The sequence below is a fragment of the Opisthocomus hoazin genome, chromosome 1 (assembly GCF_030867145.1).
Source record: "Opisthocomus hoazin isolate bOpiHoa1 chromosome 1, bOpiHoa1.hap1, whole genome shotgun sequence".
NCBI lineage: Eukaryota > Metazoa > Chordata > Aves > Opisthocomiformes > Opisthocomidae > Opisthocomus > Opisthocomus hoazin.
In genome coordinates, this window is record NC_134414.1 from 91,347,203 (window position 1) to 91,373,381 (window position 26,179).

At 47.4% G+C, this 26,179-nt stretch overlaps 2 protein-coding genes across 5 annotated transcripts in view; one reads left to right on the forward strand and one right to left on the reverse strand.

The window, feature by feature from the left end:
* The window catches only part of PPEF1 (protein phosphatase with EF-hand domain 1), a 35,974-nt gene extending 32,660 nt beyond the window's left edge, over positions 1–3,314 (forward strand). For both annotated transcript variants that reach the window (XM_075429104.1, XM_075429110.1), the window contains 3 exons: positions 774–937; positions 1,790–1,874; positions 2,352–3,314. In XM_075429104.1, the coding sequence (XP_075285219.1) occupies positions 774–937; positions 1,790–1,874; positions 2,352–2,545 (443 nt within the window). In that variant the 3' untranslated portion in view covers positions 2,546–3,314. The remainder of the gene's footprint in view (positions 1–773; positions 938–1,789; positions 1,875–2,351) is intronic.
* PHKA2 (phosphorylase kinase regulatory subunit alpha 2) overlaps positions 265–26,179 on the reverse strand; it is a 52,287-nt gene continuing 26,372 nt past the window's right edge. For 2 of the 3 annotated variants that reach the window (XM_075429094.1, XM_075429091.1), the window contains 13 exons: positions 25,913–26,001; positions 24,650–24,783; positions 23,054–23,210; positions 20,106–20,185; positions 19,778–19,856; positions 19,523–19,652; positions 17,684–17,785; positions 16,918–17,036; positions 13,845–13,892; positions 11,740–11,907; positions 10,162–10,215; positions 8,584–8,784; positions 265–8,069 (listed from right to left, as the gene is read on the reverse strand). In XM_075429094.1, the coding sequence (XP_075285209.1) occupies positions 7,896–8,069; positions 8,584–8,784; positions 10,162–10,215; positions 11,740–11,907; positions 13,845–13,892; positions 16,918–17,036; positions 17,684–17,785; positions 19,523–19,652; positions 19,778–19,856; positions 20,106–20,185; positions 23,054–23,210; positions 24,650–24,783; positions 25,913–26,001 (1,535 nt within the window). In that variant the 3' untranslated portion in view covers positions 265–7,895. The remainder of the gene's footprint in view (positions 8,070–8,583; positions 8,785–10,161; positions 10,216–11,739; positions 11,908–13,844; positions 13,893–16,917; positions 17,037–17,683; positions 17,786–19,522; positions 19,653–19,777; positions 19,857–20,105; positions 20,186–23,053; positions 23,211–24,649; positions 24,784–25,912; positions 26,002–26,179) is intronic. The other variant, XM_075429092.1, reaches the window with a different exon arrangement.

Genomic DNA, 26,179 nt, shown 5'->3' on the forward strand with positions numbered 1-26,179 from the left:
AGGGGATGAAGCTTGAAGTAGGTAGAAGAAAACAACTGAAACCCATGGGCAAATAAGGAAATGGTTTTTGTTGTTGGGCAGAGAGTTTGGGTAGGCAAATCCAGCTCCAGAAGCTCTAAGGTCACCCCCTTCACTTAGGCGTGTCTTCAGATGTCAGACAGGGAACTGCTCTCCTTCCAAGTCCCTGGGATATATCTGAGTAAAGATGACTGGCTGTGCCACTAGGAGACACACACTCGCCCATCGGCTGAAGAAAAGTCAGTGTTGAGTTGATAAATGAACCTTTTATTGTAGGAGCTAAGAGTTAATGCTTTCTAGCACAAATACACCTTTTCCTCATGATGACTTCTCATTTCACTGGGTTGTCACCTGTACCCCTAGAAGGGCAATCGCTAACGTGACAGCACTGTTTCTTTAGCCACTGAACAACTGTTGAATGTATTCTGTCTTGTTGGGTTTTCAGCCACACACATCTCTATAGTTGCAGCTCAAATCTGAAGGACACATCATGGCATAACCTGGTTTTCTCAAAAGGTGTTAAAACATGCTCAGCATCGCAACAGAATCACAAAGTTGCTGAGGTTGGAAGGGATGTTATGGAAATGTCTAGTCCAATCCCATTGCTCACTGTTATGAGAGTTTTTTTCCTAGCGTCAGGAGAAAATGTTTGTTTTGCAACTGTTCTTAAAAACAGCAGAAGGTGTGCTGGTGACTGATGCATGCTGTGCTGGGTCACCTACCGCTCGTAACCATGAACTGACCCCTTCCGGCAGGCAAGATTTCCGTCGATGACTGGGCTGCAGCGATGGAGTCTGTCCTGCAGCTGGAACTGCCCTGGAGGATGCTGCGGCCGCAGTTAGCACAGATGGACCCAGACGGAGACATTGACTTCATGTCATGTTTTTACGATTTGAAAATAGATCAACCTATAAAAGAGGTAAGGGGGAAACCGCCTCCTTGCAAATCTGGGAGGAACAGCTTGTGGTGCAGCTTGAGGCACAAGAGGGTGGTTTGGCCAATCAGGTGGACATCGACAGCTGAACTAGTTCCCCAGCTTCCTTTTATAGTCACTGGAGGGAAACAAGAACTGCTGGGGTACGACTCATCATTCCCTGCTAAGGTAGATGCTTAAAATAGGTTGGATGAATCACATGCGTGAACTGCTTCTTACTTTCCGTTAACCCGTGAACTCTCAAGGGCGTGCGGATAAGGGAGCCGAGGAGATGCAGCAAACCCTACCTTGCGCACTCAACCCTCGCTCTTTGAGATGAGCTTTTCAAATGTGCTCCAGAGCCAGTTCAGGCGCCTGTAGGAGGGAGTCACAGTTGTAGCTGGACTTGTAGATGTTAAATGGCAGCTGGGGTCTCTTCCACAGCATCCGGTTGTTACTGAGTGGCTGCGCAGGGCTTCAGTACTCAGCTATCGCCACCGTTTTTCTGAACGGCAGGATCCGTTCACACACGAACAGCGAAAGCTTTGTATCAGCGCATGACATACACAGCTAATCTTCCCCAGATTAGCCACAGTTCCACAAATAATTACTGAAGGTAGGAGGTGTGACAGGCTCCTTCCCCCCCTGCCCTGCCATCTGAAAGTGACAGGTTTCAGCTGACTACTCCTCAGGGCAAGACACACAACTGTCATGCCAGGGAACTCGAGCATAAGGATTTTCTATTTAAACATCTGACAAGTTAAACTGGGAAAACAGATTTAGGTAGTACGCATGCTGTTGGCTAGATGAACCCACACCAAGGTCTGAATGGTTTCCTGTACGTGATTTCAAAACCAGGTTCAGCCAGCCTTGGCGGAAACCCTGTGCAGATACAGAAAGGATCTGGAGATCATCTTTAACATCATTGACAAAGATCACTCAGGTAAGCCCAGTTAACTTCATTGTACCAGCCCTAGGAAGCCTATGCTAGTTATCTTTCCCCACTGTGTTTCCTCCTTAAGGCTTCTAAATATAGAGGAACCAGAGGTGATGTCATCTTTCCAGTTTAGTGCAGACTAATTTTAGCAGTCAGGCTCTAACCATGTAAGGGAACGGTGCAAGGAGCCTAACGAGAGAAAAAATTCTCACATATCCCATCTCCAGTACTGGCTTCACTCTCCTGGGGGCTTCTTCCTCCCTTCCACTCTCACTCTCAGTATTTGCTGCTTTCTCAGTTCCACTGGTGAAAGCATTAGATCATTACCTGAAGTAAAAACGTACTGCAGTCAGGAAACCACAACACCCACCCAAGCCGCGGCAGGCAGGTACCTTTCTGGCCATGAAGAAGTGTGCGTGCATGCGTGTCTGCAGGAAGGGGAAATGGCGCGGGACAAAGCAACCTGCCGTCTGTCTCCTTTAGGTCTGATTTCTCTGGAGGAGTTCAGCCAGACATGGAGACTCTTCACTGCTCACCTGGGCATCGATGTGTGTGATGAGGCCCTCGACAAGTTAGTCCTCAGCATAGACTACAACAAAGACGGCCACATCGACTTCAATGAATTTTTGGAGGCCTTTCACGTGGTTCACAGACTGGAGAAAAAGGCAAACTCATGAGCAGGGCCGCTGCGGGCGCTCACCCTCCTGTTGTTAGACACAAGCAGTCTGGGAAACGGTCTCCAGCTGGGCAAACAATAAACGGCTGCTCGACGTGGTAAGCCTTGTGGTCACTGTGTAAGCCTTTGCTTAGTCCCTTTGGGAGGGACACCTGCTAGTGCTGAGACAGAAGAGATGAAAACCCACTGCTGCTAGCATTACTGCGTCACTGCCGCATCAGTAGAATTTACCCCCCCCCTTGGTGGCACCTCCCCGTCAGTGTAACCTGTGAACACTGCCCAGGGAGCCCCTGCAGCCCCCTGGGCAGAGAAACGCTGGATGTTTCTTTCAGCAGTCCTGAGTGACGGCTGGGAAATGGCGCTGACCCCCACAGGCAACACACTGGACCTTCCCCGGCAACACAGCAGGCACAACAGAGGCCTTCCACGGGCTGTCCCGTCCCAGAGAGGGCAACAGGGAGGAAGGGCCATCCCCTTAACAGCCGTACTTCTGCACTTAATCTTGCTCTTCGTGTGGTGCGGCAAAATGAAACCGCCCCAGGTCCCCGTCTCTCCTCCCTGAAGCTTACAGACACAAGGGGAAGGAGCGCAGCTGAAAGGCCCTGACGCTTGCCCTGCATGTCCCCTTGCTGCTGTTACTGATCCCTGCGTTCGCGGGGCTTTGGAGCTAAGGAACAGTTACAAGTGGCCACCTGAAGGAAGGCTCCATGCGCAGCGTGCTAATGTAGTGTGTGACAGATCACAAAATAAAGCTTCAGCATTCACAGTAATGTGTGGGGGGTGTCTCTCTGTTCTGGTACCCTACGCATGTCAGAGCACAGCACACCCTTCCTGAAGATGAACTGGATTTCTTCAAAACAAAGAGATGAGTAAAAGCATTAAAGTCATTTTGTAGGTCTGTAAAACAAAAGTAATTTTGACACGACGGGCCCGCCTGGAGCTGGGCGCCCCTCCCTTGCGCGTTAGGCCCTGGCAGCAGCACCCTGAGAGCGAGTGGCACGCAGCCAGGCCGGCAGCTCGCTGGAAGCAGCGTCACCTCACTCTGCCTCGGCACGCGCACTGCGCACAGAGTGCTCTGGGGCACAAAAGGCTCCGGCTGAGCCCGTCTTCAGATTTTAACGGCAAAGGATAAGCTAAGTAGCTAGGTTTTATTTAGTAACAGTGTTGAAAGTACAAAAACCCCACCCTTTTCAGTTTATCCTCGCAGCATGTAACAGCAGGAGCCCAGGGCAAGGCCGGGCGTGCGGCCGGACCCGGCCCTCGCCGCCGCTGCCCCTCCATCGACGCCTGCCCGAGGCCGCCCAGCGCGGGGCACACGCACACCCCCTCGCCTTGAGGGTCCCGTCGTGAGAGGGGCCGCGGCTGTGAGCGGTCCTTGGAGCAGGGACTGAACAGGCCCGCAGCAGCGCCCGAACCCTCGCCCTTCAGGTACCGATGCCACGGCTGGTGGCACCTCTCTCCCCCAGTTTCTGGGCAGCTCTGCTCCCACCTCCAGCCCACGGCAGGCAGTGCCTGGGGTCGGACTTGGACTGACCCCAGCGCTTGCTCCACTCACGTCCCAGCCACTGCCGGAGGGGTGACACAGGCCCGCAGAGCCCCGTGCCCACAGGGGTGCAGCCCCACCACCGCGATTTAGGACTGCTATGGACGGCGCGGCTCCCCTTCGCCGCCCAGGAACCAGCGGGGCTCTTTCCCTGGGGAAAAGGGGCCACAGCCAGCAGGACAGAAGCCAGACAAGCCCTGTACCCCAGCCATCACGCTCTCACGTTTACACGTAGGAACAGCAGCCAAGGGAGATGAATGCCGCTTTTGATCTCTCTGGTCTGACAAACTCGTGTCCTTCGGGAAGCCCAGGTCCCGGGTGGGTCTGGTGTCACTCATTAACGTCCTTGTTTCTGCGGGACACGGTGTGTCTCCTTACATTGACCTTCTTTCCGTAAGCGAGATTCCCGGGCCTCGAAGGCAGCGGTGCCATGCTCTGCTGGCTGCCCGGACACCGACAGCCAGGCCCGGCCCCTGCCACTCAGCCCAGCCCCGCGCCAACGGCAGAGCCCTCGCGTTGTGACCTGGGAGCGCACCGCTGCCACCGCCAGCGCTGCCTTGTGACAGCTGAACGTGCAGGCACGCACACAGAGGTGGATCCTCAGCAAAGCAGGGACTCTGTATAAAACCTCCTTTGCCTAATTAGGTTTGCACTAGGACGCAACTCTCCAACTGGAACGGTTCTTCGGTCTGAGCAGGAATGCAGCAGCAAGTTGCAGCTGTGCCCGACCTGGAGGTAACACAAGTTTCCCTTCCATTGGCCTTGCCTTTCGGAATCCCACCCTTCACCACCAGCTACCTAAACTCTTCAAGTTACCGCATAAACACTTTCCAAATGCCGGCACCTCATGTGATAATTGATCATGATAACCATAGATATACCAAAACCTAGGTCATAAATGAATTTCGAATTAAAGATAGCAGTGATACTCCCCTTAAAAAAAAAAGTGTTAAGGGGTGTCCAGGTATGTTTGGCCATAGGCTCGACTGCTTTGGACTTCAGCTGCACATAAAACCAACTACATCGCCCTTCTTATTTCTGAAAACAAGATCACCCTGAAGATAAGAAAAAAAAACAACCCCCAAAAAACTAAGAGTGAGGGAAAATCATCTTGCACTTCTCACAGTTTAGGATTCAACAAGCAGAGCGAACACCACTGCTGCTACTGACTCTTCATATGATACCGGATAGAACAAGCGGTCACACAGGCTCTTGGGTGCTCACGCTCTGCACCGTCACATCCGCCTGCTTATACTAGACAAAGGACTGGGAAACAAGCCAAGTGATCTCTCACAATACATATGAAAATGGGAAAAAATAAAACCCTAATGAAGGCAAAATGACTTCCACATCTGAGCGCTAACTGTATATCTGAACCGTACCTTTACACCAGCCCCTCAGCAGGCCCACAGCTTTCACGGTGGTTAACACAGAAGGCCAATGGCATCCTGGGGTGCATTAGGAGGAGTGTGGCCAGCAGGTCGAGGGAGGTTCTCCTTCCCCTCTGCACTGCCCTAGTGAGACCCCATCTGGAGTGCTGTGTCCAGTTCTGGGCTCCCCAGTTCAAGAAAGATGAGGAGCTACTGGAGAGAGTCCAGCGGAGGGCTACAAGGATGGCGAGGGGACTGGAGCATCTCCCCTACGAGGAGAGGCTGAGGGAGCTGGGCTTGTTCAGCCTGAAGAAGAGAAGGTTGAGAGGGGACGTTATAAATGTTTATAAATATCTGAAGGGTGGGTGTCAAGAGGATGGGGCCAGACTCTTTTCAGTGGTGCCCAGCGACAGGACAAGGGGCAATGGGCACAAACTGAAGCACAGGAAATTCCAGCTGAACACGAGGAAGAACTTCTTCCCTCTGAGGGTGACGGAGCACTGGAACAGGCTGCCCAGGGAGGTTGTGGAGTCTCCTTCTCTGGAGATATTCAAGACCCGCCTGGACAAGGTCCTGTGCAGCCTGCTATAGGTGACCCTGCTTCAGCAGGGGGGTTGGATTAGATGACCCACAGAGGTCCCTTCCAACCCCTACCATTCTGTGATTCTGAGTACGTGTCTCTCAGAGCATCCAGCCCACGGGCTCCTATGCCCTTGGACTGCCAAGCTCCCCTAGTCTCTGCAAAACCACGAAATCACCTCCTGAGGCCCCCTACACCTTCGCTCCCTCGAGCCAGCATCCCTCCGCAGAGGGACAGCAGGAGGGGCAGCTTTGCCTCCCCGGCACCACAGGTGGCGGTGACTGGCAAGCCAAGCAGGGCTTTACTTCCCCCTTTCATAAAGATATTTCAGATATCTGTATAAAACTGGAACCCAAAACTTTGTTCTCAAAAGCACCACGTACTATTGGTACCAAAAAAAAAAGGTTTCAAATCCTGTAAAAATGACAGTTATGTTTCGAAAGAGTGGAGAGGGCTCTTGCAGAAATACGCTTATCAGGTGTATTAGCACACAAAATACTTCATTTTTACAGGCAGCATTTTCTCTTTTCCCCTCTGCCTGGCAAGGCAGAACCTCTGCACACCTCCACACTGCCAAGGGAGCCGGGGACCGCGGGAGAGCCCACTGCCACAGCCACTGCCCTGGGCTGGGCTGTCAGCCAGAGGCCTGCTGGCTGGTGGCAAAACCAGCAGCGCCAGCAGAGGAAAACCACAGCTGATGCCACCCGGCGTAAAGCAGGGTTTTCCCCTCCACAGGCAGCCTACCTCTGCTTCCAGTTTAAATGGCCAGAGAGCCATTTCCCTGCGGGATACACCTATTCCTCCTTGCAGCAGCTTGGAGCAGCTGCAGAAACCGGTTTCCAGCGGACACCCTCACAGCGCAGGCACTAACCTGGAGCTGTCTGAAGGGAGACTTCCAGGCAGCCCATCCCTAACTGCATATGACATTCAAATTAAAAAAAAAAAAAAAAAAAAAGGAAAAAGTAAAAAAAGAAACATCAAAACCTTCCATAAACTCACACTGCGCTGGTCAGGAGGCAATTACGCCATCCTTAACTCCGAGGCTATTTGCAAGGGAAAGGATCGGGAGACTTGGAAAGGGTGCTCAAGTGGAAGAGGTTTATCTTGCTCCATTCAGAGGAAAGGATTACAGGCATAAAGCTGTCTGTCACCTCGGAGCAGCTGGAGTCTTGAGATTTTGGCTCCAGAGCCTTGGGGATGCAGGGAAGGAAGCTCTTCTGTCCAGACGAAAGGCAGATGCAGCCTCCCGAGAGAGGCTGTCTCCCAGACCAGGGGACACTGTACGGCATTTGTCTCTGCTGGCACTGGCTGCGCCGACCAGGTGCTAATGAGATGAGAATCGGGATAAACGTGTACTGGAACGATCACCTGGTTAATTCAAGTTCTTCCTGTTCCTCTAATTTACATTTCCCTGGATGTTCCACACCGTGCATTAGTCATTCACAATGATGTACATTTACATGCAGCAGGAGGAAAATTAATGAATTCCATCACTTCCCTTATTCGGGAGACTTTATGCCTGAGATACAGCTCCCTCGTTTTATTATGCCTTTTGATCTCCACAATCTGTTTTCCCCTTGGCAGAACTGTGCAATTCTTCCTAATTTAATACGAATTACATTTCTGCACTTTGGGCAGAATAAGCCTCATTGTTCGTTATTTCTCGCACGCTCTCCTAAACCCAGGCCAAATTCCACCTACCTGTCCCCCACAGGCAGGCGTGTAAGGAGCATGATGACTGCTGTGAAACGCGGCGGTCGTGCACGGCACACGTGCATGCAGCAACTAAACAAGAGGTTCCCGACAGGGAAACACAGAGAAAGAGCCTCTGAGCCTTCCCTCTCGCGTGAGGCAGCGCTCACTGCATCGCACACCCTGTGCTAGGCAGGAAATCATGTAAATAAATAATGATGGCTTTTGTTAGGTACGTCATGGTGCCATAGGCTCCACTTGGAGCACTGTCATAAAAAAAGTGGCAAATCCCTGTGGCTATGTCCTTCTCCAAGATGCTACCAGTAGCTCCAAATGATTTCTGAAAAGACACAAGCAAAGAAGTAGGGAAAGTCAGGCGTGCATGCTTGTTTACTGGAAAAAATCCACCACATTATATTATTTGTGCTGAATACTGAAAGCAACTCTCCTTTCCCTCGTGAAAACCTTAATCAGGATTATTCCAGGACCCACATGACTTAGTTGGATCAGTGTAAGTAAATGAGGAACATACAACTTCACAGATTTTTTGTCCTGTGGCAGGGGCGGGTAGGATTACTCAAATATTGGTAATTCTAATGCCTTGATAAAGCAAAACTTCAGTCTACACACTTACTTTGGAGCTTGTTAGCCACTACAATATTATTCCCTTTAGATCTCCCACAATTCTTAAACTAGTTTTCAAAATATATTTCCAGAAGATACTTCAGTGATTTGGTCTGTCTTTGTAGGGGAAAGAATAAGCATAAGATCAAGCTCATCACACCTACTGAAAAAAAGGAGCGGGGGACAATTTTCAGATGCGGAGGCTTCCCACCACTGCCCTTTGAACTCACCAGCTCCTGCAGAAACAGGTCATTGGCCATGTGCACGATCCGATCCATGTGGATGATGCCCCCGATGCTGTTCACCTCGATGTCGGAGAGGAACGTGAGAACGAGAATAGCTTCCACCAAGAGCTGCCGGTACTCAGGCTGGGGGACGTGGTTCAGCACCGACTCCACGTGCACAGCAAACTTGATCTCACACGGGGTCATCTGGCAAGTTTGAGTGGAAACAGAAAGAAAAACAGACAAGTCCAAAAGACTAGCTCCCCACAGCCCGCAAGCACTCAAACATTAGACAGGCTCCTCTCCGCATGCGGAGCAGACTGACTGAAACGAAGAAGCTGTTTGTTTGGCTTTAGCACTTACAGAAACTTTTTGTGCTGCGAAGCCCTGATCCTGAAAACAGTTACACAAGGCAACCCATCACACACACACACACACACACTCGCTTTAGTTACATACAGGGCTGCTGATGCTTCGCTGGCAAATTAACTCTTCACTTCCCATGCTGCGGTCTCACGGACTCTGCCTTGTCTCTTTCTGGCATCACAGGTTAGTTGCAAAGCCAAAATTACTGTCGAGTTTTAAAAATAACCACCTGCGCAGAGCGAATGCTTTTCCACACGGAGATACAGCTACGTCGTTTGCAGAGCAGCCCCATTTGCGCTGGCATAGCTCTATGGATGTTACGTGAAAGGCTGCTGCCTAAGGAGGTTTGTGCTTATTTCATTTGATTCCTTTAAACAGCAAAATTAGATACTGTCTAGCTCTGACAGGCTAAAAATATAAGCCTATTTATCTGCACAATAGAGATAAATAAAGCTCTCCATCCCGAAAAAAAAAGGTGTAAATTTGCCAGAAAATTCCAGCTCCTCTTTTCAGCTGTTACCACCGTCCTTCAGAAGAGAAGGAAGCCAGAGATAAATCTGAGGGAACGAGACAGAAAAACAATCTCAGGCACAGAAGCACCTCTCTCTCGCAGATGGATTACTGTTCACGAGAGTTTGGTTTATAGATGTGAATTCAAAACTTGCCAGAGCGCCTAAAGACAGAGTAGCAATCCAACTACAGAAAAAAACAATGCAAGGAAAGGTTATGGATTTAAAGAGTCAAAGCTTTGGTTAGCAACAATCATCCCTAAAGGGTATTTACCTTTGAGACTGCGATGCCAAAATACGCTGGCTGCTGTTGCAGCATATTAAAAAAAAAAAACCAAAAAAACACAACTGTGGCAAGCAACCTGCCACCTTTATTCCAGCAAGGCTGCGCTCTCCCCTCACCCCGCACGCAGGACTGCCGTCAGCTACCCTCCTTCCAGCGCTGCTCCGCGGGCGCACGGCATCAGCGAAGGCGTGCCGAGGGCAGGCTCTGCGAAGGGGAAGACCTGCCACAAACCTGCTCCCAGACCTGCCTGGCAGCAACGCACCCCCACAGCCCCGGGGAAGCTGGCAGAAGTGCTGGATGGAAGGCCCAGATCTTCTAACCTTCTCAAAACCACAGATCGGCAACAGCAGCCCCGCTGCATCTTACGCTGTCAAACCAAACGTTCAGTCATGGGGCTAGAAAATCGTTGGCATTTTACTGTACCTCTCTGGTGGTTGAAGAGGGAAGGACGTACCCATCAATGGACAGACCATGGCACTGAAACAACATTTCAACAACAAACAGAAATTACAGTTCTTGTGAGTAAATCCGAGTGTTCTCTGATACCAGGTGATATCTAACAACCCCCAGTTAAAAAAAAAAAAAAAAAACACAAAAAACCCCCCTAAACAACAATAAAAGCTGTTAAAAATATTATTTCACCTTTGCTGAAGAAGTTGTTATGGCAAATGTTAGAAACAGCCGGACACGACATGCATAGAGCGTGCTCTGTTCCACTCCAGCTACTGAAGGGGAGGCAAGTAATTAAGAGAGCCACTACAGCACGAAGTGCACAAAGGGGGAAAACAAATCAATGAGAACATTCTGTGGAACAGGATGTAGAAATAAAAGATAACACAAAAGCATGACAACAGACCGCTAAAGTGAGAACATTTATTTTTCATCTTCACTAAAACAACATTCAGTTAAGTGCTTCAAATCCAGGGCACCACAACTCAAGGATGTCAACATGTTGTGGTGCTTGGACATGGGCCATCAACAGTGGAGGAGAGGTGGTGTCAGAAATACCAAGTGCTATACAAGAAGAGAGTGAACAAAACCTAAACGGTGAGAAGGCAGGCTAAGGAATGACACATCTGGGTACCCGAGGTACAAAAACGCACCAAGAAGAAGAGAGAGCGTTTATGAATAGTCCAAAGAGAGTTTAAGAATGAAATGCTGAAGACAAATTAGCACAACTGATTTTAATAGCCAGAAAACCATTCCAGTACTCCCAGCTATCACTTTAGTTCAGGACAGAAGTGATGCTCGCTCTGCTGAAAGATCCCGTTAGTAAGTAGCTACAGGGTCATATATGACTCGTCTTGGCTGCCATCAACACTAACAGCTTCGGCGTAAGTCATTTTAGAAGGACAGCCAAAATGAACCTGAGCTGGGGATGAACAGCTCGGTACTGCGAGATGCCGAATTCTGGCCTTCGTACAAAGCAGAAGAACAGGTGCACGATCACTTTCAAATGAGGAAAAATTCGTAACTGCCCTCTCCTCTTCCCTAGAGACACACATTTCCATACCCCTGATCTCCAAGGACTTACTTGTCACTTCAAAACAAACAAAAAAATGTTAAGAATGCTACACAGCTCAGAAGGGCCATCAAGAGACCTCGAGACATTTTGGAAGAGTCAGTGCAGTTTCCTACTTGGCTCCTCGCAGCCTTTCTGAACCGGAGCACACAAACCCTACTGCGTTGCGCAGCGGCACTGACCACAACCGGCATTACGCCATGGGCGATGCAAAACAGCCAGCAGAGCAACAGAAGCGTTCAGCTGAAACTCAGCACGGGTGGTTTCAGAGCAAAAGATGCTTCCAAACAAACATGTGAACTTGTGTTAAGGGAGCCCTTTTACATTGAAGAGATGCACTTTGCTGACCACTCTAGTTTCCACCGGTACTCCAGCAGAAGACCAACTTCAACCCCGGCAACACGCCGCCTCTGCACCGCCGCCTCCCCGCGTCACCGCACAGCTTGCTTGCTGCCTGCCCTCCACAGCTGCCAACATACCTTCTGAAGGATTTTCCACACTTTCTCATAAAAGCCAACGGGAACTCTGTTAATAGCACCATCAAGCCTCCTTCTGCGCAGCCACTGCCCTTTTCGGTCACCCCAGCTTGTGTGTCCACTGGAGCCAGGAGGAGAAATGCTGGTGGGAGACGATGGAGTACTGCCCTTCTGTAAGAAACATTGAAGCCTTGGTTAGTTGCTTTCTAACACCCCGAGTGCTATTCCTGGCAAATATGTTGTTCTGCTACAATGCTACCTCAGATTGAGGGGAAAAAATACAGGCCACGACATCATGCGAGACGATGGAGCTGGACTGATCCCTTTCTCCCCCCTTCACAACTTGCTTCACTTCTCCAGTACTTCAATCTTTTCTCAACAAAACAGGCAAGCAGTTCAACAGGGCATATAACCCAGTAAACTTCACTGCTTGGTTCAACACAAGGCAAGGCTACTTTAACAAGCATGAGCTGGCTGCCAGGGCAGTGTCACCGGTGTGCAAGATGGTGGGATTTGCAGGTAGGTCTGACTCAGACCTTGGGCTCAGTGTTGTCACAGAACCAGATGGTTCACGAGTCCAGCAAAAGAGGTCCTCCATACAAAAACCTCCATTAAAGTAAGTCGATTAAAAACTGACTTAATGAGGTCATGTAGTCATGGTGCTTGCCTCCTCTCTGTAAGTATCAGTCTTGTTTTCTTTAGTGTCACTATTGCTCTATTATTTTACGCTACCAGACTTGGAGACTTAATTAGTCTTGATTAGTCAGCAAATCATCTTCAAAGTCGTGGCACTACCACCAAATTCTTGTTCTTATTTCCACACATGCAGTCTGCCCACTCTTTGCACTTCCAGAGACTGTGCTCTTTGTTTCCTCATTGCTTTTTGCACACTTACTACTTTCAGCCCAGAAGGGACTTCACTGACGGCCCCATCTCAAATCCCATCATCTCTGAGTAAGGAACTGCCTGAGCAAAGTACTGGGGAAGGAGGAAAATAAGACCTTATTTTTGCAAAGGGTGGCTCACTGATTCTACACAGCCAAGCTCTGCAAAAAGACCAGCGAATGGGAACAGTCAATTTCCACTGCCACTGGTGTCAGTGAGGCCCAGGTGGCGTTCCCTTGATGTTTTGATGCTTGCTATTCCCTTCCACTGCTCACTGCCTGGGGCAGGCAGAGCTTCGTCCCCGCTGCTGCACGGAGCGAGGGGATGCAGGAGGTCCGCAGAAGGGTCGCTGCCAAAGCACAGAAATCCACCTGCATACACATCGATTAATCTGGCTACTCGGGTGGTTCAGAGAGGCAAAGACCTCACTGAACAGCCCTGCGCGCTTGAATCCGGCGCACAGCTGCAGCCTGCGTTTCTGCACTGGTGCGTGGGGAGAGAGGCGACAGCGACCCAGCAGTCATCAGGCCAGGGCACAGGGCCCACGGTGCTCTGCAGTGGTGTGCTGGGGACACACGGGAGGTGTGCCATCGACAGCGGGGCTGCAGATGCGCAGAACCACGGATCACAAACACCAGTTCGAAGTGCACACGTAGCTGCAAACTTTCCATCTCTTCATGACAGATTTGGAGCCTCAGGCTTCGTTTATATTGTTAAGGTGTCTGTTGGTCAAGTATTTAAACAATTATCTCCCCTTTTAACAGTGAGAGCTTAAGAAGAGCTACAGCTCTCTGCCTTGAAAGAAGATGACTGCCTGAGGAGATACCCATGCCCACAGAACCCCTGCCTCAGCAACATGAGGCTATTCTGGGTTCCTTACTGTCCACAGACTGCCAGCATTTATCAATGCTACATGACTTCCAAATACTGATGACACCTGCAACATAATCCACTATCAAGTAGCTCAATCTGCTATACTGCTTTATCTGCTACACCTGCTTAAGCTTCAGAAGAACTAAGTGGTTCTAAATGCGAGACTCAGCTTCTATTAAAAGATTACTAATGAGAATTAGTTCCCAGTGAAGACGAGTAAGACAAAGAGGTAGGGTTTAAAACAAGTTTTTACGCAGAAATCACAGGAGGTGTCTAGAGCTAAGACCCTTGCACGCACACACACACACACAGGGTGAAGAGCAGATGCAGAGCTGCAGACGGTGTTTTACCGTGGAAGTGAACATGCTGCTGGACATGGAGTGGCCCTCATGAAAGAACTACAAAACAAAACCAGACACCAACATGTCAGCCATGACAGAACAGGACACAAACAAGGTTAAGTAACCCATCTGTGCAGAGACAAGGAACAAAGAAGCAGCTCAGGCACTCCAATTTGTTCCAGCCCTTTGCAGTGCTGCCCTTCAGCTGACTGCAGGGCAGTGGTGGCCGATCCCCAAGGTCCCCACGAGGCAGAGCCCACCATGCCAGGAGCCAGCTTCGCCGTGGTGCAGCCACAAGCTGCCCATGCCGCCCACCGAGCTCCAGGCATGGCCAACACAAACCACCGCAGTTTAAGATGCATGCAAAAGCTTCCCTCAAAAAAAAAAAAAACAAACCATAACCCCAAGCTCGCCACTTCCATTCCCCATTCATTTGCAATGTCAGCAGCTTCTCTTTGCACGAGCAGGTCATCTTGCTGCAGAAAGTCTGCGGCTGCCGACTGGGCAGGCAGCGCCAAACGAACAGCTGAGAGGCAAAATTATTGCTGGAATGTGGACGCAGCACCCCAGACTTGCAGCACTTCTCTGTAACTGTCCACCCCATGCCATGCCTCCTAATTATGCGCTAAGGGTTCAGACCCAGGCAAAGGCTTGCCTTTCTGACTCAGGAAACAACAGCAGCAAACGAGACAGCTGCAGTCACGCAGCACCCGAGCTCTGGTGCAGAGAGATGTTAGTGCAAGCACTTGAAACGTTGCTTGCAACACAAAGTTCATTTTCCTCTGTCAAAATAACATTAAATGAGTACCTAGTGAATTATTCAGAGAATGCAGTGCGACGTGGAAGGAAACAGCATGAGTGGAAAGGTGGAGAGAACAAAAATAAAAACAGCCAGTTCCTCCTCTGTGCCAAACAGCCGGTTTCCATCTAATGAAAAGCAACGCAGGAAGCCCCTTTCCAACCTCAGCAAACCTCCAGGCATTTCAGCTCAGGCCCAGCTCTGCATTTGCAACAAAATAATACTGCCACCCAGTGCCCAGTCTACCTCTTCCCTCTGGAAAGGCCTCGAAACCAGGCCGTAAACCCTGCTCGGGCTGAACCCCCAAGGTCACTTTGGGGCCGGCGGAAAGCAGCCAGCAGCACCCTCGCAACCACAGCTGCACCACAACCATGCTCATGCGTGGCGACCAGGTCCCGTGGGACGGACACTGCACGTTTCACCGGTGCCTCTGCTTCCCCGCCTCATCGCATCCCACGAAGGATCGTTAGTGGATCCTTACTGTCACCATCAAATGCTCCAACCACGCAGAAGTGCCGCTCCTTTCTGAAGGCTTATAGAGCAAATCAGCTTCATACCATCGAAGGAAAATCTCACACACTTCCTCCCAGAAACTCATAGAGCTGGCCTGTCCTGGTCTCAGCTGGGATAGAGTTGATTTTGTTCCTGGTAGCTGGTGTAGTACTGTGTTTTGGATTTGGCATGAAAATAATGTTGATGCCACAATTGATGTTTTTGGTTGTTGCTGAGTAATCAAGGGCTTTTCAGCTTCTCACGCTTGACCAGACGCACGAGAAACTGGGAGGGGACACAGCCGGGAGAGCTGACCCAGCTGACCAAAGGGTATTCCATACCGTATGGCGTCATGCTCAGTATAGAAGCTGGGGGAGATGGCCGGGAGGCAGCGATCGCTGCTCAGGGACGGGATGGGTACTGTTCATCAGGTGGTGAGCAACTGCACTGTGCATCGCTTGTTTTGTGTATACTACTATTTCTGTCAGTTATCACCTCTTCCTTTGCTTTCCTATTAAACTGTCTTTATCTCAACCAGGAGTTCTACCTTTTTTCTTCTTCATTCTCCTCCCCGTCCCACTGCAGGGGAGAGAACTGAGTGAGCAGCTGCGTGCTCCTAGTTGCCGGCTGGGGTTAAACCATGACATGGCCTCAGATTAAATGAATCAGGCTTGATAATCTCTCAGAAGACAGAGTCTTTTTAAAATATGCTTCTAATACAGAACCACAGCATGGTTTTTGTTGGAAGAGACCTTTCAAGATCACCTAGTTTCAACCCCCCTGCCATGGGCAGGGACACCTTCCACTCAACCAGGTTGCTCAAAGCCCTGTCCAAACTGGCCTTGAAGACTTCCAGGGAGGGGGCATCCACAGCTTATGTGGGCAGCCTGCTCCAGTGCCTCACTTCCCTCATAGGAAAGAACTTCTTCCTTACGTCCAATCCAAATCTACTCTCTTTCACTTTAAATCCACTGCCCCTTGTCCTGCAGTTACAGACCCTGGCAAGCGGTCTCTCTCTGCCTTTCTTATAAGCCCCCTTTGTATACTGAAAGACCACAATAAGGTCTCCCTGGAGCCTTCTCCTCTCCAGGCTGAACAATCCAGACTGAACAATATGAACCTATTCATTCTTACAAGTGTACTTTACTTGATCACTATCTTCCTACTTATCTAGAGCAAAAGATGATTACTAATAGAAACCTTAAAAAAAGAGAAAGCAAAAACATTCATAACAAAACGATCAGTCACATTCGTTCAGAATATTTTGGAGGCATTTTCTATGATCTTTCTCCATATGCTCAGTTGCTGTGTACTTAAATATATATATATTTTAGCACTAATCATCCTCCATTCCTGAAGAAATAAAACAGGAAGAAAACACGCCAAGATTTCTTTTCCAAAAGGCACGTGGACCACACTAGCAACTTGTGCAGAGTGTAAACATGAACACTGTTTGCATGAAAGCTTCACTTTGTACATTTGACCTTTCCTTAGCTAAGGACGATTAAAGAGCTGTTTTAAAGTTGATGCCATGAATGCATTAGAGTTTAGGTTCTTCTATACTCAGTATGTGAAACAAGAACAAAAAAGGAAGAACATTTTTGGAGGAAACATCCCTTTACTGCTTTCTATTCAGTGATCAGCTTTAAATCAATGGATCTTTGGCAATTTCTGTCATTTACCAAGATTCGATTTAAAAATGGTGCCCTAAAATTAACCCATAAAAGTCTAACATAACACAGTACCAGAACAGCTGCATTTTCTGATAAGCATTTATGGAAAAAACCTCACCTGCTTCATCTCACTCTTCAATTTAGAAATACCACTTCTTTCTGTTTTGGTTGCTCCAGAATGCCCCATTTCACGAATAGAAATTGCAGGGCTAGACGAAGAGGAATCTACAGGTCGCCCTAAAAGAAGCAAGTGGACATTTTAAAAATTCTAGGGGGCAGAAAAACAGATGAAATTTTATCTCAAAGTTAAAGACAAAAGCATGTCCTTTCAAAAGCGTACAATGCTCTTGGTGACAGCATCCTTTCAAATCACGTCAATAGTTGAAACCTGATTGCATCAAGTCAGGGGCCTAGATCCACACTTGGATATTGGGACTTGATTTTTCCAGGCCACTTAGCAATCCTAGCTTCAAAAGACATCAGAGTTGCAATGTGTCTGTGAGGGCTTAAGAATGAAGCTGGGAGACAGCTAAAGTGCCAGCTGGGAATACCTGGGCATCAGCAGCTGATGCTCCTTGAAGGCACGTTAGATATGCCTGTTTTACGGTCTTCATTCTGGTCACAGAAAATGTCTTCATTACAAAAGTTTGCTTTCATACCACTGAAAACTTGACAGAACCTTATTTCAGTGCAGGACAGGTTCCACCATATGTGTTCTGTTTATTCCACGGCAGACATACACAGGTACTGGCCACCCACGATTAATACATAACCTATACCTCTATTTTATGTGCCAAGAGAGTAGATTCCTACTTAGAAGACAATCTAACTTCGTATTTATAGTTCTCACTTAACACACACAAGTACCCAAGTGGACAACTTACAGCTTCTTTCCACACCAAACTCTTTTCCACTGAGAATATGGTGTAGGAGATTTTTCATATCAAAGGGACTAAGATTCATCAAACTCTCTGAAGCTTCTTCACCTAGTTAAAACAAAAAGAAAGCCAAAGACAAACATCACTATAGGTCGCTTCATAGGTTGTTTTCCTAGGTGAACTGCTGACTGAATTAAATTCAGTCACATTTCCCTTGTGGCTAGCACTTCCTTTAAAAAAATTCATATGTAGAGTCAAATTTCAAAGAAAATACATTTCAAGACTAAACAACAAACACTGCATGGAAATAATTCTGTCTGCATTAGTAACTAGTATGCTGTGCCTTGTGTGAAATCTCACCGAAGCTGATGATGAGAAAGCAGTTGCCCCTTTGCAGAGCAAGCTCGCTTGGAAAAGCCTTACAGCCATCTCCCAACAGCAGATGACACGCAGATTTAAATTACAGAGCCGGAGTTATCCCACAAAGAAATGCATGCATGTGGAAGGCTTGCGTTTTATTTGACTAAAGGACGCTTGTAAGTGAGGGAGAGAAAAAGCACCACATACACATGAGCACACGTGTGTGCACAGACAAACCTCCCATAGGAAGACATGGAAAAGCAGCCATGAAGCTGACGGCAGAGTACAAAGCAGCTGGTGTTTAAAGCTAAGGAATAACAAAAAGCCCCCCAGGAGAGAGAGGCTTTGCACTGTGAATAAAGCAGCTTCCGCTATTCAGATACAGCTTTGGAGTAAAGAGGGCTTTCTGTGCACTCTTCATACAGAAACAGAACTATCCCGGAAAATTACTTGGTTCATTTTGTCAGCTTCTCCTGAGGCAGAAACCCGCCACTCCCCAGTGGCAGCCATTCAAGTTGGTCAGAGAGCGGCAGCGCCCAATGCGGGCTCCATCTGACCAACTACCAGGGACCCCCACTTCACTCCAGGAGGGACGAAACCAGAGGGAACCAGAAAATGTACCTCCACAAAGTCATCCTCTTTGGAGTGTGCTAGGGCATTAGAAATGCTAGCAAGAGCCAAACCACAAAAGTATGGTCCAGATCATGCTCCTAAGTGTCAGCATTTGACTATGTATTCATCACATTAACTTGATTACTTTTCATGACTGCTCCTTCTTAAGACTTCTGAACCCTCTAAATTCCACTGACGTGGAAAATTCTTCAGTGATTTTTCAGATCATGATTCCTCTCTGGTTTCACTTTTCCAAAATAAGTTTTAAAATATTTTCACCTTGAACCACTTTTTTGTTACTTAATTCTTGTTTTACTATATGTATTTTATTTATATGCAACATCTTGGGGTCCTGTAAGAATTTTTTTACTGACCTCCTGGCAAAATAACACCACTACAGTTGAAATCTAAACAGCAAATATTTTTGAATTAAGCACACTCCAGAGGAGAAGGTTGACACATAAAAGGAAGAAGATCGAAGTCACTTTGAATAAAAACTACCAGAACTATGAATTATGGCTCATCTATTCAGAATACACCTAGGGTCCTAATTCTCATTGACATTAGCAGCATTAGGTCCCTAAATACACACATGGGTGCAATTTGATGACCTGGACTGTAAACACTTACTGAAAGTCAGGGGACTTAAGTATTTAATATCCACTTCAGTTTGAATAGTTTGAACTGGGGCATGGGGCAGTGGGGGCAGGAATCTTTCATTCAGTCAATGTGAGAAATTATTTCAAAGTTTATAACTGTGCATGAAGAATGACGAAATTAATACAGGGATTTAACACACATAAATGACAAATCAACCACCGAAGTGAAGCAGAAACAACGCCATAAGTACATTTATGATAAAATTGCTCTTACCTGAGCATTTCAGACTCCGAGCCAGCTCAGTGGCCATCACCTGAATTATCAGACCAATGCGGAGCCTGAGCATCTCCACAAAAAGACTAGGCTGCGACCGGACGTGCATCGCCAAGTACATAATTATTTCCTGTAACGACAAATCCATAAGGGTACCCACTGAGAGTGGGTCACCTCGGCTCCCCCAGCCACAGAGCAAACACTGGTGCAACACTGGGCACAGCTGGAAGAACCCATTTTACACATGCTGCATACCTGTGTCAGCACAGCAAGACTGATGTCTTGGCCGCTCGCTTCATAAATAAGATCTGTGAGCTCCTCAGGTGGCAGTGGGCTGCAAGAAGGCAAACCACAGTTAGTAGTGACTCGGGCACCTGCTATTAACCTCTCAAACCAGCGCCAGAACCAAGTCACCCAGAAACGTCTTTGCACTGCAAAGTTTGCCTACGATTCTGCCCAGGTGGCTGCAATTCCTTCTGAAGGTGAGCAGTAAGTTTTAAAACAAGATGACAGCAGCAGAACGGTACCGGCAGGAAGCTGCAGGGCAGGCTGCTTCTGTAACCAAGGCAGCGCTTCAACTTACGTGGTAATGATTTTCTCGCGTGGTTCTGGCGGCAGGCCCACTGTGAGTTGCTTCTGGTGTGACAGCAGGTCTGTGCATGCCTATCAGAATGCGACAGAAAGCACGAGACCTTTCTCTGAGTGACATGGAAGTGATACAGCTTTTAATTCCCTCAAATGAAGCATTTCTTTAGCAATTTTAACATGCATTTCTATTATTTACCAAACGTAGATTCAGCAGAATGGTGTTTAGCTGCCAAAGATCCCCTGAGGTCATCAGGGCTATGAAAGTCTGCCCAGGCTGAAAGCCTGCTTCCCTGCTCTGCGAAATCAGCAACATAATGATTAGGGAATCCAGTGAGGCTGGCAGATCAATAAAGGACTTTATCCTTTATTATGAGATAAATGTTTGTTCTTTATTTAAGACAAAACCCATTTTGAATCAATGAAAAACTTAGTGTATTAATGTATCTCTTAAAAAAGTATCTTAAATAAATATATCTCTTTAAAAAAATACAAACACAGAACATACGACATCACATTCCTGAATTAGCCACCCTGATACACTCTGAAATTGGTGCTTCCTCCAGTGTTTTACTCTTTTCTATCGACCTCCTTCAGAAGTGGGTGTTCAGTTTACCTGCTTTAGCATCCTGAATCAAAGACCTCACAGAGCAATGTTGATCTGATTTTTTAAAGTCTATTTTCCCTCCCTTAATGTGGAACAAAACAGATCATCTCTACTCTCTTCCAGCCCAATTCACTGTCACTATTTTCGTAACTTAACATGCATGGCTTTCTGTGAGCATGCCTGTACTGCTCGTCTGTCACGTCTTGAGGATGGAAAAGGCTGGGCTTAATGAAGCACCACGCAGGGCAATCGTCACAAATTGCTCCCTGCAGATATGACTGTCACTAAAATAGGGGATCCTAGACGTGACAGTCAAAGCTTTGAAAAAGGCCAGGAATGAGAGCAAGAGCTCTACAGAAACAGGCAGGTATAAGTAGGAAATTAAGCAAATCCTTAATAGAGTATTTGACAGGAAACATTTTTGTAATGTGCAAAATAAAATCCGTACCCTTACAGGGGATCTTTCTTGTTACCATTAGCCGCAGATATTTTAATGCCTCCGTACATCCACATACACTCACATAGCAGACTGTCTACCCAATGGGATGGGTATCACCAGGTCATGTTTTAGCATCATTTCTAGCACCATGACATACTGGTGCTCCACAAGTGTTTATGTTGCCACAACAGCAACAGCCAGTTAGCAATGACAACTACAGCTTTTAAAGCACATGATTAAGCTTCTCTGATTAACAAAGACGAAATGAAGCCTTCACAATCATTTACTGTGTGTCCTTCTGAATGAATGGATTGAGAGCAGCCCTGAGGAGAAGGACTTGGGAGTGTCGGTTGACAAGAAACTCAACATGACCCCACAATGTGCGCTCGCAGCCCAGAAGGCCAACTGTATCCTGGGCTGCATCCCCAGCAGCGTGGCCAGCAGGTTGAGGGAGGTGATTCTGCCCCTCTGCTCTGCTCTGATGAAACCCCACCTGGAGTCCTGCATCCAGCTCTGGAGCCCCCAGGACAGGAAAGACATGGACCTGGAGAGCAGCTCTGTGGAGAGGGACCTGGGTGTCCTGGTGGACGACAGGTTGACCATGAGCCAGCAGTGTGCCCTGGCTGCCAAGAAAGCCAATGGGATCCTGGGATGCATTAGGAGGAGTGTGGCCAGCAGGTCGAGGGAGGTTCTCCTTCCCTTCTACACTGCCCTACTGAGGCCCCATCTGGAGTACTGTGTCCAGTTCTGGGCTCCCCAGTTCAAGAAAGATGAGGAGCTGCTGGAGAGTGTCCAGCGGAGGGCTACGAGGATGATGAGGGGACTGGACCATCTCTCCTACAAGGAGAGGCTGAGGGAGCTGGGCTTGTTCAGCCTGAAGAAGAGAAGGCTGAGGGAGGACCTAATAAATGCTTACAAATATCTCAAGGGCGGGTGTCAGGAGGATGGGGCCAAACTCTTTTCAGTGGTGCCCAGTGACAGGACAAGGGGCAATGGGCGCAAACTGAAGCATAGGAAGTTCTGTCTGAACATGAGGAAGAACTTCTTCCCTCTGAGGGTGATGGAGCACTGGAACAGGCTGCCCAGGGAGGCTGTGGAGTCTCCCTTTCTGGAGATAATTCAGGACCCGCCTGGACAAGGTCCTGTGCAGCCTGCTGTAGGTGACCCTGCTTCAGCAGGAGGGTTGGACTAGATGACCCACAGAGGTCCCTTCCAACCCCAAACATTCTGCGATTCTGTGACCTGTTGGAGTGGGTCCAGAGGAGGGCCACAAAATGATCAGAGCACTGGAACACCTCTCCTATGAGGAAAGGCTGAGAGAGTTGGGGCTGTTCAGCCTGGAGAAGAGAATGCTCCAGGGAGACCTTCTTGCAGCTGTCCTGAAGAGGGCCTACAAGAAAGCTGGAGAGCGAGTTTTTACAAGGACATGTAGTGATAGGACAAGGGGTAATGGCTTTAGACTGAAAGAGGGGAGATTTAGATTAGACAGAAGAAAGAAATTCTTTACTGTGAGGGTGGTGAGGCACTGGAGCAGGTTGCCCAGAGGCTGTGGATGCCCCCTCCTCCCTGACAGTGTTCAAGCCCAAGTTAGACGGGGCTTTGAGCAACCTGGTCAAGTAGAAGGTGTCCCTGCCCATAACAGGTGGGTTGGAACTACTTGATCTTTAAGGTCCCCAAACCAAATCATTCTATGCTTCTCAGTCCATGCCAACATTAGCACAGTCCACAGTACAGATGAAAGGTAAAGATGTTGCAATAAGTTTTTAGATCAGAAAAGCAGCCAACGTTCACATGTGAAGTAAGACCAGAAGGTGGCAAACACAAGCCCCACTGGCAAACTGGTGGTTTTATCTCTTGTTTGCAGGCAGGAAACTCAACCAGCATTCTTTATATTTCATACCTCAGCCAGGACTTCCACTCTCTTCTTGAGTATACCAGAAATATAACGGATCAAGCCCCACTCTTGATTGAGGCCTGCTTTTCTGTAGAGCTCGTTGAGTAGGCAATGAACAGTGACGCCGTACTGTCCATCCAGCTGTGTGTCCCAGTCAGCGCCTCTGTCAGAAAAGTGACAGAAAGTAATTTTCATCAAATAAAACACTACACTGCTTAACCTTACCACACAACAAGCAGCCTGATTTGGACCAAATTGCTCATTTTGGTGGCAGACTTAGGAAGTACAAACGACATGTAGGCCTTCACCTTTACTTGTAGACAAAACCTGAGACAAGGAACTTTCATATTAACTTGAGCAGTCACTTAGCCACAAGCCTGTGACTCCAAAGCAACCACACAAGGGACTTCCCACAGGCTTCAAATAGAGCATGCACGCAGACAGTTTGCTGGAGGAACACTCCACACGGTTCTTTTTCAGAGCAGCATTCAGCAATGTCTTCAATACTACTGAAGACTGCACCCATTTTTTCAGATGCCTCAGGGCGCTCTTTTTGGTCCTGCCTCTTCCTTAGCTATTAATTAAGCTTCCACGCTGCTTTTGTCATTACTGAAAAAGCAAAGGAGATTTCTGTTCCTCGCCTTGTTTTGAAATTCACTGCATTATGGCTTCTCACCAGAAGTCCACCTGCCTGCCCAACAGAGATCCTCACGATGAAACAAGTCCAGAACAGGAAACTAAGGGTGTTGCAGGTAGTTAAACAAAAAGGTATTTTTTCAGGATTTCCTTTGCTCTTTAAGAGAGGCTGCTAAACATTTTGCTTGGGAAATCAAGAAGATCAAAGAAGAGGTCCTTACAGGACAAAGACTAAAATAAACAAAACCACAATCTTTGCAGCAGTAAGGAAGACCATCTGCGATTAACACATGCTTGTCTTTGCATCCAAAGCAAACTTCCTGCCAGGTTCCACCAGTATTCTCCTGCACAGGGAAAAAAAGCCCAATAAATGCGCTCCAGAAGATAATTCCATTGGTTTGTATTTGTATTTTGTTCCCATCAAACCTATTTAAGTAGCAGCTGTTTACTAACCTCAGCAGCTGAGGTCAGAGCATTTCCAAGAATGTTTTGAAGAGCACTGAGTTTTTGCCAGTGGTGCACGTTAACATGCAGAGGGATTAGGGGAAAAACAGTGACTATTTAAAATTGCATTTTGCTTTTAGTTGGTAAATGACAAGATCAAGTTTCCCTCCACTTCCCTTCTTTTGTATAAATATCGCACCAAAGCTTTGTGAACTTAACCGTGTGCCACAAATACAGGAAGCTGTGTTCTCATTCATGGAAAAGATTTGTGCATGTCACTTGTGATCCTTGCAGCCTGTATGTATTCACAACTGCGTACCAATCAACTCTGAAATTTGCACTAGCATTCTTTGTATCCAATTTATGTAATCAAGCTAATTGAAAATATGCTTGTAAAAGCACAAAATATTTTAACTTCTCCCTCAAAACACAACCCTGAGCAGTGGAAAGCTTTTGCACAAGAACAATCAGATAGTTGTGACCAGACTTAAAGACGTTGAAGTTTGTACTCAGACAACTCACTTTAGTATATGTAAGATATATAAGATATCTGCTTGATCATGGAGTGTTGGACATTCCTTCAGCTGCTGAACAAGCTTCCTGCAATCCAAATCACCATGAGCATCTTTAGGTAAGTGCAAAACATTTTCACAGACCTGACAACAAAGACAGATGAAAAAAATCAAAGAAATCATCTTGAAAAAAGTAGCAGATCAGATTCAAACTGTGACTTCCCACTGAACAATAGAACAGACTTGCAACATAACTCTGCACTTGAAATACAGGCACATCACATAGTTCTCGCCAGACTACTGCACACACGAAAAGGAGACCGACCCCAGGAAACACAACACCCAGAATGGAACTTTGTCTCTAGTTTTGGTTCAATCAACAAGGTAAGCCATTTTTTGGACAAAACAAAGAAATATTTTATCAAAGAAGCAAACCAAATTATTTGCTTTTCCTGTTACTTGTAGTTACTTGTAAAGAGAAAAGCAGACAGATACTACTTCTAGTTGAAATAATTTAGAGCTTTTTGAGTTCTGTCTCTAACCTGTACACATGTGGCATTTTAAGAATGCTGATGTTGCCATCATAAATTTTTCAAGCTTACAAAACTAACATGTTAACTAATCAGACGCTGCAATCCTGTAGCGAGCTCTCAGCTAAAGAGAAGTTTTGTTTAATAAAATATTTAGCAATTTATATGGTCCTAAAATACCACTTCCACTAAGAAAGCCTGTAGAGTAGAATCCTTCAGGAGGCTGTATACAACCTCTTGTAACCATTCTCAGCAGCAGGTCACGCATACTACGACAAAACAAGTGCCCAGCACAACCCCACCTCCATGCCTTGTAGCGGGATTTGACTGGTGCCTTAAGGACACCTGTCCTTTCACAAGCTCCCCTCCTGCTCAAACATTACTATAAGTAGCATTTCTTGAAGAACGTCTCTAAAGGCCATCAACATTCCATCCTTCCATTTGCGTGTTCAGTTAGAACTGAAGATCATGACTTAACCCTTTGGCTTTTAAAAATAAATATCACTTTCTGTTTGGCACACACAAGTAAAAATTTTCCACTTGACAATGTCTATTTAACTAAAAAAACTTCACCCAGCCAAAAAATAAATTCCAAAACAAGGGAGCAGCTATGCAGTGCCTCCAGAATGGCTTGTCTGTGAAGAAAAATGAGAACTAGCATAGAGTTTGGCTGGGAAACACAGGAAAGGCCACAGTATTGCATCACAAAAACACAAAACAGCATAAAAATTCCCACAGCTTACCTTTGCATCAAAGAAATGGGGATTATCAACAAGATTCAGGGACTTCCGGTGCGTGTTCAGAACTTTAGTGGGAAGAGACATAGACACAGCTGGAAACCAAAGCCACCGGAAAAAGGAAAACAAAAACAGTCCGTTTCACTAACATGAAAATTGAAAACGCCTACATGAAGCAACAACACTAGGTAAAAGCAGCAGCAGTACCTGCAAGAGCCAAAATACAGAGGCAACACTTCTGAGATGCTGTGCGTGGAACTCAGAGACAAGCTC